At 37.0% G+C, this 16621-nt stretch overlaps 1 protein-coding gene across 2 annotated transcripts in view; it reads right to left on the bottom strand.

The window, feature by feature from the left end:
* Positions 1 to 16621, bottom strand: part of ret (ret proto-oncogene receptor tyrosine kinase) — a 46740-nt gene that overhangs the window by 15444 nt on the left and 14675 nt on the right. For both annotated transcript variants that reach the window (XR_015939577.1, XM_088635564.1), the window contains exons 2-12: positions 11417 to 11653; positions 10841 to 11146; positions 10236 to 10474; positions 9149 to 9341; positions 7144 to 7343; positions 6246 to 6528; positions 5602 to 5736; positions 3739 to 3849; positions 3037 to 3150; positions 2120 to 2376; positions 323 to 470 (exon numbers count right to left, since the gene is read on the bottom strand). Coding sequence is in view for 1 of the 2 variants with exons in the window: in XM_088635564.1 (XP_088491690.1) it covers positions 323 to 470; positions 2120 to 2376; positions 3037 to 3150; positions 3739 to 3849; positions 5602 to 5736; positions 6246 to 6528; positions 7144 to 7343; positions 9149 to 9341; positions 10236 to 10474; positions 10841 to 11146; positions 11417 to 11653 (2223 nt within the window). In the remaining variant the exon portion in view is untranslated. The remainder of the gene's footprint in view (positions 1 to 322; positions 471 to 2119; positions 2377 to 3036; positions 3151 to 3738; positions 3850 to 5601; positions 5737 to 6245; positions 6529 to 7143; positions 7344 to 9148; positions 9342 to 10235; positions 10475 to 10840; positions 11147 to 11416; positions 11654 to 16621) is intronic.

The raw sequence follows: 16621 nt of genomic DNA on the forward strand, positions 1-16621 counted from the left end.
TGAATTGTTTTAAATTCCTACTAAAACTTTTAGTTACTTTGTTTCTGGGCATAATTAAATCACTACACCAGAATGCCAAACATTAGGAACCTATCTGAAAAATGGCTTCACAATATCTAATAAGTTTAATTTTTTGTAATGTCATTAAGCAATTAATGGCATTTCAATGAACTTGAAAAAAAATATTACCTGCATTAATTTGCCACTTTAAAATAAAGGTAAACACCGCATGCATAAAATGTAACTGGCTAATGATAAGCTTTGTGTTATTCAGAGAAGTGATACAGAATGTGTTTGTGTATATCACTACCCAAAAATCTACCTTTCAGCATCTTCACTGCGACTGTAGTATAGCCTGTCTTCCCTTTTAGCCGGAATGCTGTTGCCTTGACAACCTTTCCAAACTCCCCTTCTCCAAGGGTTTTGCCCAACACCAGATTCTTCCGTGGGAATTCCCATTTTGGATCCTCCTGTGAATATATATTAGATTATCACATATTGTTTAAATATATTTTACACAAACCTTGTGAGACAGAGACAATGGAGATCAACCTTTCCAAAGCGACAGTCTTGCATACTTGCATGCTTACATACTGTACAACACTGAAACAATGTACTTTATGGCAATTAAAATATATTGATTACAAAATTCATGAATAACCTTAAATTTGGCCAATCAATTATAATTGGCAGCTCTGAATCTCAAGGGTGGCTTACTAGGCACCTAATACAATTGTGAGGTTTACTTACTTTCAGCTCAGAAGCTCTAGGCTGACTGTTTATTGACTCAAAATATTGTATGTTCCTACCTTCATTGCTCTCTACTGCTCTCTTGGTCTTCTCACTAACTTTTTGTCCATTCCAGCAATCTTGCTTGGTGACTTCAATATCCACCTATCTATTTGTAATCACTCCTGTTTCGATTTCTGTCTTTTACCATCCCACCTACTCACAAGCCTACTGTTGGTTCAATCTTTTCTTCTCCAAGGACTACTCCTACCCTCCTTTTCTGTGAGCCCCTCTGGAACTAATCCAATCACTATTTCATCTTCTAAGTATTGACTTTTTCTCTGAACTGTGCCACCACTACTCTCTTTACAGCCAGCCTTGAAGAGATATGTAGCATTCGAAGCTGTTAAGCAGGCTTCTCAACTGAGTTTTAAGAAGGGGTCATGAAGAAGTCTAGTTAGATGCTCAAAGAGCAGCTTAGGTTTTTGTTTAATGTTATTGAGGTCTGGGGGTTTTATTATTTTGCCTCACACTGTAAATAAAAGTGCACTATCTCTTTAGTTCTTTTTTGTAGCCATCTCCTCTGTGATGCACTTTCATCATCTCAAATTAACAACTCTGTCTGAACTCCTTATCTTCTGATTCTCTTCCTTCCCTTCTGTTTACATCTCTTCTATTACCCTATTCCTCTTGACTCCTCCACCCTCTCTCCCATCTTCTCTGCCAAGAACATCAGAGTCTTTCTTAAATGCTCTCTCACTTACTACCATCCCATTTCTGCTCTGGATTGCTCCAGCCAGTATTCTGGGAATTGCTCTTCTTTACCATTACGTGCAGGATCCACCCCTTCCTCACAAACTTGTCTTAACAACTACACAACTCTAGTTCAGACCCTGGTGTTATCACGCCTGGACTATCGCAACTTCCTTCTGGCTGGCCTCTAGTCAGAGCTATTTGCCTATTCAGCTATTCAGCTCATTCAGATTCTGCTGCTTGCCTTTTCTCTACCTTTGTTTCTCTCATACCATGGCATCATACCTGTTCTCCTCTTTGCTTAGCATCTCAAGGGCCCATTCTCATCCCTAGTGTAATGAATAACTCAATAAAATTAGAAGAGCTCAGGCCATCACCACTGTTCACCTTCTCCTTAAGACTCATCCGTTTCCAATCTGTAATTAGAGCTTTTACCACCAGCTGAAGCTGCACTCTGCTCAGTGGCATTCCTTATTTACTGTGATCAATGATTCCTTGCCTACAATATACTGTATGAGGTTTATCACTCAATGGTCATTGTGTGCACTTTGTCTGATAATTAGTAAGACAATTCTAAAATTATTTAATTTGTTAACTTTTGCTAATGCTTTTGCAAAAATGTGATCAAGACACTTACAGGGATTTTAAATGTGTCCACAGCCACTTGGTTCTCCATGGAATCGACAGAGGGCCTGCGCACATTGTTGGCTGAGTAACTGATAGGGTAGGATTGCGCAGGACGTCGGAATGTCATCTCAGCAGAGGCTATTGGTGGCTTGGGAGAGTTCTTGTGATAGCGGTGAATGAAATAGGAGGAGAGCAGCACAGAGACAATAAAGGAGAGCAAGACTGCAGTGGCGATAACGGTCTTGCAGACATCATCACACATGACCTCTGAAAGAGACAAAAGTACGTCAGAAAATGTGCAGATCTGAGCATCTTCAGAGAGGAAAATATGTTTCAGGTAAAGTGGACACAACATAGAAAGAGCTGCCCAGTTTTGAAACAAGCAGCACACATCTTTTTCTCTTGTTAATCTACACTTTAAGTGCAGGCAGTGGGTGTGGCTTTGAGATTCTATGAGCCATTTCTTTTTAACAGTTTCTTGTTCAAAAAGAAAGTTTGCACCTATAATATATAAAGCATCTAACAATGTAAGATACAAAAAGTAATGCATGTGATAAGGATTGAATTAGAAGTCATTTACGTCCAGTAATTGAGAAAACATTCCAATTAAACTGACTTTTAAGAACATAAAGATTTCAAGCAGGGGAAGGTTTTTTTTAAGAGTTTCCTTTTCATTGCATTATTACTATTATTTTTAGGGCTTTGTAAGCATTATGTAATGATGCAATACACCTGGATTTCCACATCTTATTACTCTTACACTCCACCTCTCAGGAGAAGTTGCAGCTGACGATAGAGTGAGTTGCATTTGGTCAGCTTTCTGCACACAACAGTGGCAGTTAGGATAGGACTTGTCACGAGTAGGATACATTAATGACTGTCAATGGGAAGATTCCAACTGTATTGATTTGGCAAGCAGTCACTAACCTTCAATATCACTTTTCTCACAGAAGCAGTTCTCTGAGTAGCAGTAACATGTTCCATATCCAGCTTTGATACCAGACATCAGGCCTTGTTCATGACCACCAATGATCCTCTGAGCTAATAAAAGAGAAAAAAGAAGCATAATAGGCTTGAAATTCTAGAGTGGACTATTAATGTTTTAGTCAATCTGATAGTATTCAGTTAACTAACTGTTTTGCAATATGAATTTAACATACTATTAGAAATATTTCTTTTAAATGACAAATATTAAAAACATTAGGAAGTTACAAAATAAAATTCTGCACTTTTTAACACTTTCTGTAAATTATATGTTCATTAGTATAAATAACCACTTCACACAGACTTAAATTACACTAAAGTAAAAATTGATTTTATCCCAATAGCAGGTCTAAACTGCATTGGAAAGCAACACAGTAATGAAAATCAAGAGGGTTAAATTTGTCAAAAGCCAATGGATTTTTAAAAATAGATATTTGTTATGTAGCAATGGTTTGTAAAACTTGTATTGGAACTAAACTTTTGGATTAAGTTTAAGTGTCAAGTTTCATCCATTTCCAGGCACGCTGGCCAGAGGCTATTAATAGAGACAACCACTTAGAGAATATTTCGGAATTGAACAAATGCACTTTTCTAGGGTATCTCTGGAGACCCCGTTCTTTACAGGGACAGACCGGTGTTTCTTACTTGTGCAGTCTTGAGGACAAATTGCCTTGTCCTTGACCTCAATGACATCACAGTGACCGTCAGGACAAGTCTTGAGGCTTGGAGAGCAGGTGGAGTAGTTGGTTGAAATCCCTGGAAAAAAAACAAGTAGTGTCGAAAACACATTTGGAGGCTACTTTTCTTTTAGATAGGTTGCTACTCTATAAGCTCCATAATCATACTGTAAATTCTGTTGAAAATAATAAATGACGGCTAGACAGACAAAAAGAAAGATTGATAGGTTTAGGTTTTAAAAACAATTTTTATTCCCTTCAATTAAAAAAACAACACAACAACAACCTCACATCCACCTCTTCCCCCACACAAAAAATACTGTAACAACTATGATCAAAAACACAGTTTAAAATGAAGCAATTACTCCCCAAACCTAACTTCAACAAGATAGCATTAATTCCGCATTTTTTCACAGCACACAGCACCTCCCCTACTGCCCACACCTCCTGGAACAAGTCAGTCTGATCAGTAAGCCTGTAATGGGCAAGCCCTCACTTCAGCCTGGACACTACTTGCAGCCCGAAAACAGCTAGCACATCCAAAGTCAAAGCATTCGTCACCTAGTTAAACTGGCTCTCAGTAATAGCCAGTTTAGCTGAAGCCAGTAAAAGGTTAGCTAGTTGGTACTGATCTTCTCCTTTTTTGGGGTATTTTCTACAAAGACTTTGAGACGACCAAACAGTCGTTTCAATCTGGTGCAGTACAGGAGACAATGGAAAACAGTTTCCCTTTGCAAACAGAAAGGGCATCTGTCATCAGCTCCAGGTTGAACCATTTCTAAAACTGAATTAGTGGCTACAACAGTCTGCAGAATTCCCCACTGTAAATCCAGATTCTTTTGCAGTGGTAGTTTATACGCACTACTCCATTAGAGCTTTTAATCTACCCCCACATTCAGCTTCTCCCTCAAATGTATTTCAGCAGATCTTGAGTGTTTTAAAATGACTAACCTTAAGACAGAGTGAACAAAATGATTCTTTTCTAAAGAACGACAAAGAAAATTCTCTATTTAAAACTCAAACATTTCAATAGCTGATGACAAATAACACTACTATGTGGTTGTGCCTGAGATTCAGAAAGAGGAGGCTCTGTTTGTACAGGATTTCTGTGAAAAAGTGACTGAGCACCTCCAGATCTGTGTTCCCCAATGCTGCCTGCAAGTTTCAATAAAAAACAAGCTGATACAGTGCCCTGATCTGACCTCCAACTCAGAGGCCACAGCAGCAGCACTTCCATTCTTTCTGTCTGTGTCAAGCAGATGAGTCTTTTTTGTGACACTCTTTATCATTAAAATAGCAGTACAACTACTGTAGGAGAGATTAACAATAGACAATTCAGAGCAAATTTGTAGATGAAAGGCTCCTCTAGAAGACAATTCGCACTCCCAGACTCCAGCTTTCTTCCTACTGCTCCTGTATGCATTGTAAATAACATATTCAGATAAAAACTGGATAAACAATGCAGCCTACTGACATTCATCAAAAACAGCTGTACATCAAACTGCAGCCCCCCTAGTTTGTGGAAGAAAGCAAAAGCAAGATCTCTCCATAGCAGAAGTCCAGGAGAGTACAATAATCTCTGCAGTGACTGGAGTCAGAAAGCTGCCACCCTGCTGATGTCAATGAGGTCTTGCCCCCCCTCCCCTCAACTGGCAAAAACTGCACACTTTCTGCCTGTGGAATCTATCCCAGAAAAAAAAAATCTACCAGTTTCTGAATCTCTCTCATGTTAGCTGGTAGAGGATCCACACTTATCAGCCTGCGCCACAGCACTGAGATTGTAAGAGGAGAGACTGGTGGACAGTTACAGAGGTGCAAGAGGGAAGATTACATTTGCTGTTCCCCTGTCTCCACTGGCATCTCCCAGTGGGAGACCCCAAGCCACTGCACGTCTCGCATTCTGCCCTCTGTCTTCTCTCAGCACATGACAGGGGACAGTCCTTCTCCAGGTTCCTCTTCTCAGCTGCTATAAACAACAACAGTAGCAGCAAAAATTGTGAGAAACCACCAATAAAACTGTGGGCACCTGTTACATGACTGGTCTAACAAAATGTAGAAATTAGCCTTTGGGTGTAAACTTATTGTTAAGCCTCTGAAAAAAGATAAAGACTGAGAGCAAGTGCATTTAAGATTTAGAATAGGAGACACATCTTTATAAAAATCAGTAATGGAGTGTGGAACAAGCTACCCACTCATGTTTTCGAGGCTGATATCGTAGTTTTTTTAAAGAAATGTCTGGATATGTTTCTTAAATAAACATATCACATACGGTACAAGAAACCATTAACTCATCAAACTTTCAATGTTCTTGTCTTAAACTCATAACAGAGAAAAGGAAATTAGAAAGCAAATGGATAACATAGCACATTTACGTTTTAGTAGTATAATCAAAAGTGCATTGTTTGTCTTTTATGAATTGAAGTAATATAACAATTTAAAGAAGAAAATTTTCCCATCACTTAAAGAAGAACCTACCTGTCCCTACAAGTGTAATGGTCAGCTGTGTTTTTGCCTGTGTCTGCTTGTTCTGTCTTTCTTGAGCTACAACAATGTACTGTAGGTCCTGGCAATCCTTGTTTCGGAGTGAATCAGTACGATTGACATATAGAATTGCTGAAGAATCCTCTCGACTCTGCTCAATAGCAACTGCAGCATAGCACGTTTTGACCGGCAAGGAGGCATTCCTGTCTATATTAAGTTTGTAAGTGACTTCGATTCCCTGGAATTTCTTGCAGTTGTCCACACAGACAGTGCCAATCTGAAATAAATCGCATTGAAAACAAAGACATTATTTCTCCTTAATCTTGTCTTCACTGCCAGTCAAGTCTGATGCCCTCAAACATCAGGGGCTGCGCTATTCAGTGAACAGATATAGATGAAATCAAACACTCTAAGAGAATGAGAATTGGCTTATAGCAATGAATATTTAAAAGACAGTCTTGCCCATTTGTGTCCTCCATTGTACAGTATGTACCCATGCCCTCTAAGGAAACTCATATCTCACTTGCGTGACTAGAGAAAGTATAGGCTCTCTGCTGCCACTCCCTGGCTTACATTGGAGTTTAATTACATTTGGAGGTTTGTGATAATAAATCAAATGAATGTATGAATTGAATGATTACTAGATATTCCTTGTGGTATGATAATGGAAAAAAAAATAATTTAATTGAGATGAGAATATATTTGAGTGATACTGTAACATCTTTGTAGTATTTTACAGGCACAAAAAACTACCTGTTTCAATTACACCTTTGCTTGTAAGCTTAATAAACATTTTTAACACATTTGATACATGTTCAATGCTTATACTACACATACAGCAGTGAGCAAAGCAAAATTCTATTTTAAATAAAAAGAGTAAATGCAAGGATACCTGTGTATATGGGGCAGCTTTCCGGTCTACAGTAAACAGGAAGCTAACATTGGTAAAGCTGATGTAGACGGGCAGTACGGTGATGTTGAAATGAAGCATTACTGTTCCTTCTGGACCATGGAACTCTGTGTCATTGACAAGATAATCCAGCTGGAGTGACCTTTTCTCCTCCATTGATAAGGTTTTATTTAGAATTAGACCTGCAGACACACAATAGCATTAGAAGCATGGCATAAAAAGAGACCTTAAACCACAAAAGTGTTAACGTCTGTTTCAAAACCGATCTCTACAATTACTCACCAGGAATCTCTACACAAAAAATTAGAAAAAAATATTTAACTTAAGAATTCCTTCACACAGGTGACATTCATTTTAGATACAATATGAAACCGCTCTGCATACATACTCAAACTGAGAACATTTGCAGTGTATTAGGGATGTCTTTGTTTTTGAGAAGGAAAAAAAATACATTTATTTAAAAAGTAGCTTCCTTCTGTCTTTAGTTCCTACATCTGACCTGGTTAAATTAGTGAAAGTAGATAGGGAGATACAGTATTTTGCCAGACTTTATAACCCCAACACCATCTAAAAAGAATGCACAACTGACTGGATGGCAGAATATCAAAGGACAGTATAGAGTGAAGAAGGGTGGAGAGAGTTTATTTCCAAGAGAAATGAATCTGTACAAGACTGATTGATTAGTCATTTGTCCCCCAAGTAAAAAAAAAACATCTTTAACTGAAAGTGATGTTGCCCTGAGCCCATTACTTCACATAGGGGCCAACTTGTTACAGAAAAGTACTATAAAGTATTACAAAGTATTAGAAAAAAAACATTCAATTAGAATTGCATTGAACTGAATTAGAGATGCAATCATAATCCATTTGTTTTACTGCATTTACTTTATTCTGTCTAGCACAAAAGGTAATATGTAATTAGCTAATTGGTGCGTGGATGTTTTTTCACAATAATATAGGATAACATTGAAAAGCCTAATAACATTGAAGACCTACAGTACTACTCTTTCCATTTTCAATTGTTTCCACTGTTTACAAATGTACCATTGGCACCATATCTTTTCACACCTAAGGGCTTAAGTTCCTGGAGCAAAGAAGTGATTGAAAATTAAATTAATATTTGAGGAATTTATTTATTATTTCAGCATTGTTTTCTTCAAAAAAACTTATAAAGTGTGAGTGAGAAGACAAAAATCTGGGAAACAGCAATGCTGCTCAAGAAATTAATGCCTCTCTCTTCAAATACCGTGATAAGCATCATTATCCAAAAGCTATTTTCTATAGGGCATTAACATAGCACGTTGACTGTGCTGCTATGATTAAGATACCAGTCACAGAGATCAACTACAGCAAAGAGAGAAGATCTGTATGAATTTACATCTCTAGGATAATGACAAGGTCAAATGAACTACTTCCTGATTATTAATGATACAAACACCTAGTGACACAAAAGGAAAAGAAGATAGTGGATTTAGAAACACATCTTTACTCAGCAGTTGATGGGTGACTGAAACAAGTTGCCTAGCTAAGGTGTTGTAGCTGATTAAATGGGATATTTAAAGAAGCTTTTGTAGCTATTGGGATTAAATATGCAAAACACCAAGTAAGTATGATGGTCTGAAGATTCTCCTCTGACTTGTAATCATTCTAAAAAGCAAAGGAGGCCAATTACACTTTTCCCCTAACTTTTCAATTACATGTTTTCCATCCAATTCTCCTTATTAGATCTTGATAATCATTAAGAAAGATCTTGGCTTGAGTTAAACACAAAGCTTATGCTGTATTAAAGAAAATTATTTTTATGTAATAGCAGACCCCTACACTAGAGTCTAAAACACGACATTCATCATAAAAATGGTTTGTTGAACTGAAAAAAGGCACCAATGTTTAAAAAAGGCAATCTATACATTAATTCTGGGAGAGCTTGGCTGCAAATCAAGGCTGAAGATACTGCACTCTGGCCTCATCTTTTCTTACTCAATACTCACTGTATTCATGGACTGTTCCTCGCACCTGGTTGCCAAATTTCTCCTCTTTAAAAATATGTTCTATTTTAAACGTTTCTTTAATCCAGGGGTCGTTGGTCATCATAGTTCCCACATACTTGTTATGACTCTGGTCTTTAGGGTATATTGGCGTGGTGTCTTTATCATAAACCAGCATTTTTCCCAAGACAGCCCCCTGAAAAAGTAAAATTAAACAGTATGATTTATACATTACATTAAATATGACTACACTTTCCACATGCATGCAATTTAAGAAAAGGGGATTAAATATTTTCAAAAATCACAATCCACCAATTTAATGTTCAGATAATATTTGCATGCTAACATCATGCAAAGGAACAAGCAAAGGAGATACAACATTTCGGCTGTGGAGTCTTCTTCCGGTGAAACCTTTACTTGTTGATGTGCAGCCTTGAACATGCTAATATTATGTCCAAAGTGTAATTTGTATAGCCCATTCATCAATTTTCAAAAGCAGTTTAGTCCACGACAGGGTTGTGGTGAACAGAGGCAGAGAATGTCAGAGAGGATCCACCCTTGATGAGATGCCAGTTCATGGCAGGGCAAACACAAGGTCAGTTTGGAGATGACAGGTAATGTAGGCTGCATGTCTTTGGATTGTGGGTGGAAACTGGAACACCCAGTTAGGTGGCAAAATCCCATATAGCCACAGGGAGAACATACAGTATAAGCACTACCCAGAAAGCACCCCAGATGAGAATTTGAATATGTATTCTCAATTACTGTTACTTTTCAGATGCTCTACAAGATTGCTCATAAAAAATGCATTTGGATTGATCACAAATATATACACACCAAATATGTTAACACCTTCCTGTTTATTTATAGTGGGTGGCATTTTATCTTAATTATTTTATTGTCATTTCTTGTTGAATTTCAGTCGACAATAACCTTTCAACAATTACAATAATCATTGAGCTAATTTTTGGGGTGAATGCCACATGGCCCTCTCCATAAGGGACCTTACTGAGACATTTTTCGAATGTGTTTATTGAATGGCTGGAATCAAACAGGGAGATAGGAGGGTGATCTCAGGATTTAAGCCCACCTCTTTTCGGTTAAACTCGACCACCACCTCCACTGTGTCTGTGCCGTTCAGGAAGGGGGCGCTGTCGTCCTCATCATAGACATTCACCAGCAGTGGCTGTGAGAGGCGTGTGAGCATGAGCTCAGTCCTCACAGTGCACAGCACCAGCAGCTCGTACACCTCCCTCTCCTCGCGGTCCAGCGGTCTGGACACCGCCACCTCTGAGCTGCTTTCATTGAACACAAACGGAGATGACTCTTCTGTTACGACAAAGAAAAACACAATTGCCTCATATAGACTGATGTGGACTGTTTCTTAAATTCCAGCTTTTTAAAGCATGCATGCACAATCCAAGCACTGTACTGAAGGCCAACAATGATATCACAAAGCACCAAGTCCCAGCTCTTGCTTTCAAAGGGACACAACATGGTTTCTACAGTAGCACTTTCTAAATGATCAGCAACCTAAGACCAAAGAAAAATGGTTATATAAAAGGCCCCAAATTAAACACTCTCTTCAATAGCAGACTCCTATTGCAAAGAAAAAAAGATGGGTGTATGCATAATGGTGTTTGCGGTGTAAATTAGTTTAAACCAGTTGAGTAAATGGAGTTGATGTTGGGCTACCTGTCTCTATGCTGTAGGTTATGGTGAGGTTGGGGCAGAGGTAATGTGGAGGCAGGCGTCTGAGCTGACGGAAAACTCCAGGCAGTCGGTTCTCTTTGATGTGAGGACTGGAGTCATGCTCTGGAAAGCACAGCTGCTTGGGCATCTGCTGGCTGCAGGAGGGTGCTGTGGTGTTGTAGAAGTTGATGTAGATTGACACATCCTGGCCATGGACGGTCTGCCCATGACAGCTCTTATCTCTGAAGGGTTTCTGGGAAGCACGTGCCAGTAGAGGCAGCTTCTTCACAGGACCAGTCCAGCTATTGGCTAGGAAAAAAATTCACTCATCTCAGTACAACAGATCTTTACTTGTTAAGGAATTATGTTTAGGTTTGTAGGAGGTTTAGAGTGTTTCTTCTTGCTCTAGTTATTTTGAGACTTTTCCCTATTTTGTTCTAGCAATGTGTTACACAAAATGATGGTGATGCTTTGTTTAATCTCTATCACTTTACTTAGTTAGAATCAAAGCCTTTGATGGAAGTTTCTCTGATGTACTTTAACAGACTTAAACTTGTCATGACTTAAACTTAAACTCACATGGTGGGGCAAAATCACTCCAGTCCAAAGTCCTGTTTAATGAAAGGAGCCCTGTTCTCTCATCCAGGTGGAACAGCTTGATTTTGGGGTACTCGGTTAATTGACGCAGGCAGAAGTGGGCGGTCTCTGACTCATTGTCGAGCATCACATGGAGCTGAAGAATGGGTGTCCCAGCTGGCTGTCCAACAAAGACATTCTCAGAGTATTTTTTCTGGGGAAAGTATAGTGCAAATGTGGCTGTGGGATAAAGAGATTGAAAGCTGCCATTACTTGATGAGTACTTGTTTCCCATTGATCAGTAACACTAATGGACAGTGGATTGATTTTACATACAGTTCTCAGTATTGAATAACATCAATATTGGACATACTGTAAACAAATCGATAAAATAAAAAATGTAATTAAAGAATATTTTTTCTGTTAAGAACTTTTAAGTGACAGAATCATAATATCATATCAGACTGTATAAGCATTTAAAGTACTGTATATATTCAGCATATCACTGCAATTTAACATATTGTATAATATCCTAGTCAACCTACCCCTACCTTTCATTTTTATTGAAGAAATGTTCATATCTAAGAGAAAAACTCTAGTAATTTACCAACAACAGACATTTATTCCTGCTTAATCTTTAAATGCATGTGTATCCAGATATTGGTACTCAGATCACAGAACAAGAAAGCCTCTCAGAGCCATAACCACAGAAAGAACACCAGTAATTATAAAAAGAAAATAGTTCCCAGAAACACATTGTGGATAGATTCATGCTGGCCTATGGAATAATATGTTAACTGATAATTGTTCTGTTTCTGCGGATTAAACACAATACTGCCCCTGGTTTACAGTACTGAGGAATAAAAAATGTAATTTTTATTTTCAAGAAAGACTTATAGAGTTCTAAAAAAAAAGCAAAACTCACATATGACTTGTCACCCTATTCTTGTTTAATAAATGTGCAGATTGTCCCCTTGAATTGTCCTTGACAAGCTTAATTACAAAAGATAGTTACATTCTTAAGAGCTTAATCATTACCTATAAAGCAAGAAAATGAATCCATCAAATACAAAAGTGAGTATGTTTTACAGGAAAATAAAGAGCTGGGTACACTAATAGAAATCTTGTTTGGATTAAGTTCCTTACCAAAGATAGAGGACAACCATTTTGGAGGTGAAACCACTGTCATTACAAAACAGACACTTGTGTCATATATTTCCAACTTTGATTCTGTTATCCCCCCTTTGTACTACAAGATCAATGGCAAAACCTCTGAAATGTGGCCGAAACTGTCTGGTTTTGGCTGCTTCATATGAGTGTCCATTGGGTTTAAATCATGAGCTATGGTAATTCCACTAGGGAAACTGCTTTTCTAAATCTACCAATTATAAAAGTCGTTGAGTTCCAAAAAGACTATTCTCTAAGTAAAAGCAAATTTTGTTTATGGTAACACAACAATTATGCATTGTTAATATGTAATCTAAAAGAAAGTTTCTGTAAAGTTCAGAAGTTCATGCTCTCATCCTCAGTGAAATTCAGTGAAGCAGTCGACAGAAATAAAAGCAAAAAGGGTATAAGGTTGACAACATGGCAGAGTATCATTTACTGACACTCACAAAACTTTGTGTAAAAAACATGCATTCAAATGCATTTCTTGTATTTTCCTCTTTTTTATTATTAATTAATATTTTATTAATTTGACTAAGGCCCCATCGGCAAAATATCTTGGCCTCCAAAATTTGTAGTTATGGGAATAATTAAGTGGTAGAACATCTTCGGTTTATATCATACAGAAAAGTGACAAAGGTGAAAACAAAGTTGACAAGCATATCCTTCATTTCACTTAGGAATTTTATAACTTTAAGTGTCACAGTAAGTTTGACAGGTGTTTTTTGTATATTTTACGTATGTACATTATGTACATTAACAATACCAGCATGACTTAAAACGTAGTAGACAGAAGCAACAGAAGATTCTGGAGACATCTTATGATCACTTATGTAATCCTGTTGCATTTCTGAAACAGTAAAACACATTGTGCAGTTTAAAGGGTTGTAGGTATCCGGAACGAACTGTCCATCCATGTTACTGATGACAGCTCCTCAGGATTCTTTTACAAAATGACACAATTACATCATTGGATCCATAACAAGCAAACAAAAGCCAATTTGGTGTCCTCTTTTCATGTGTTCTTTAATTTAGTCTAAGCCTATGTAAATTAATCAAATTCAGTATGTGATGTAGTGTAGACTACTATCTAAATCCAGCAGAGGGAGACATTCTCTCATACATTTCAAAAGACACTGTGATGTACAAGGTTAAGTGTACAGTCATGTTTGAGCATACTTGATTTATTACAGTGAAATACTGTACCACCATCTTAAAATCAGCATAAAGTATATGGATTTTCTACAAAGACTGTATTTGAACGGTTACTGGTTTAAATATTATTTATTCGAGGTTAGTTGTGTATCCCCTTGAATTACAAATGTTGAGAGCAGACTTGCAGATTTCATTAAAACTGTGCTTAAAATCAGAGATCTTGTGAGCTTTGTAAGATTGCAAGACATCTTATTTTTCTTAGCAGAATGTGAAGGTACTGAGAGTGTGGAAGGCAACTTTTCTTTTTTCAGACAAGCATCAAACCTTCATGAAATCACCTAAACTGGGATAAGGAAGGAGGAAGGGCTTAAAGCTATCCAGCATACTATCTAAAAATATTGTAGCATGGAAAGTGAAAACCAAAGGCTTGGTAGAACAGAGAAACCACAGGCAGGACTTTTTTCATATCTCTGGTCTCTTGCTATGTGCCATTAACTCCAAACCCTGGATTGAAATTCTACTCCCAGAACAGGAAAAATCATAATGGACCCGTGTATTCACAAAGAAGCATGAACACCAGCTTTTCAAATTGCTATTCATGGTTCAAATGCACATTTTACTGATACATTTCGCTTCCTCTTCACTTTAAACAGGGAGATTTATTCACCAAAATATCTAAAAATGAATAATAAACCTCAACATATAAAACTATTGAGCTTTGGTAGGCTCATATACAATTATCTTTTTAAAATGAATGATAGGAATGTATTAGATTGTGTTGCTAGTGAAGGCTGTACTCACAGTCACTTGAAACATATAAGAAGTTATTTTCTAAAAACTCAGTTCTGATATGAATAACGAAGACAATTACAAAAAACCTTCTAAGACTACTGCATTTTAAAAATCAGCGGTTCTGTGATATTGTTAGAATATTTTAGATCTAAATTCATTTCTACATATAAAACATCTTTCAGGATATTGAAATAACCTAACAAAGCACCTAAGCCTTAAAAATAAATTCAACCACATTCTACAAAAAATATTAAAAGAGCTGTTTAGAGAAAAACATCACAAGAACACAGAGCTAAAATTGATTTTCTTTTAACCAAAAAAGCAAAAATGAATGACATAACATCTGCTAGGTCTTGCTGATATTGTCTTGACTTGCAGAGGGGATCAATGCAGGGAAGTAAAGTGACCTACATTAGGGGTCACACAGTGATTCAGAAAACCTGGATTCACTAGTGAGGCCTCACATCTCAGAGATGGAAATATTAAAACATATGTTTTTCATTGGTTTACATCATTCAAAACTCAATTTACTTCCTGGAACCAAGCTAATAGAAAGCAATTGTTTATATAGATGCTAATGTGTGTCGTTCTATCACTTGTATGATAAAAGTAACCAAGAATACGAAACAAGATGGGATGCTGTAAAAGAACAAGGACAGCAAAGTAATGTTTAATAACATTGTTTCCTCAAATCTGACACTTTAGGGTCAGTAAGTCAGCTAATATGACACTACCATACCTTTCTAGAGTAAGTTCCTTGCTCTACGTGACCATTTTGTCACCCCAAAACAGCCTCAATGATCTTAACTCACGGGTTTGACCTTTGGAAACTCCTGCCAGGATTACGTACTGAAGTCAGACCAATTCAATATGAACATATTGATTTCCACTCTCATGGGAGTGGAAGACTTTTTTATAGAAGGGGTTGGGTTTACAATAACACAGGCTTTTCCAAAATTAAACCCATTCTCTCCATTCTGAATGACACTTCTACGTTCGGCCCAGTTTTATTGCATGATCCAATTTACATCACTGTTACAGCTTCACCCTTCCAAGATCAAGACCACAGGGAACTTTAAAGGTATGACTCGACTACAGGATGAATTGGAATTCAACCACAAATAGATCATACTGTAAGTACATAGAAGGCAATAAATTTGTACTTCACACTCATTATATCTGTTTAGAATATTTGAAAATAACAGATTTCAAAGATAAAGTGGGTGATGTTACATGGTATAAAGACTATGCAGTAATTTCATTGACATGTTAAAAAATCTAGTTTAAGTACTGTGACCTCAATTTCAGTTTTACTCCAGGTACTGTATATTGTTTTATTATAGTTACCTTTAAATTCTAAATTGATTATAACAGTGCAACTCCAGTAATCCATAAGAAACAAAATTATCAAGAGTAATATGAAGAAACAAAGAGAGATGCATCACTCTGAACTTTTATACTCATCAAAAGACATATTTTAGAACCTGGCAAAAAATTAAATCATGGCAGAGTTCAGGATTTTACATTATATACTGTACATAATAAAATTGCTTTAACAGCCACCTACAGGTATAAACCCCAAAGATTAATAAATTTTCTTCTGCCTTTGGCTTTAATTATCTTTCTTTCCTACATACTCCACACACTCACAAGTCATCAGTCTTCATTATATCCATCCAGCCATGAACATTTACAGTCTGTTCACGATATAGTCGAGAGCTATAGCAGGGCTACCTCCTGATAAACTGCGTATAAACAGAAAGGTAAAAAAACAAGTCATTTTAAAAATAACTCATTTATTGTTGCTGTATAATTTAAGGGAACTACAGTAAAACCTGAATACTAAGTTAATTCATTTGGAAATGGCTTTGTTCATTAGAGGCCTTGATTGATAATACTTCTCAATTCAAACACATCCTTTTTCATGGCAACCTTTACAGCACTTCTGCACTTCTCACTATTTGGTTTAAAATTGATTGATCTTAAAAACAATGCAATAATGAACAGGCACTTAATGATTCATGGGATTTTTTAAAAGAAAGTATGGGGGATTGTGGGTTAACATAAAAGTGTTTAGAATTAAGAAAGTGCTAG

Source organism: Lepisosteus platostomus, chromosome 6 (assembly GCF_059453375.1).
Source record: "Lepisosteus platostomus isolate fLepPlt1 chromosome 6, fLepPlt1.hap1, whole genome shotgun sequence".
Classification (NCBI taxonomy): domain Eukaryota; kingdom Metazoa; phylum Chordata; class Actinopteri; order Semionotiformes; family Lepisosteidae; genus Lepisosteus; species Lepisosteus platostomus.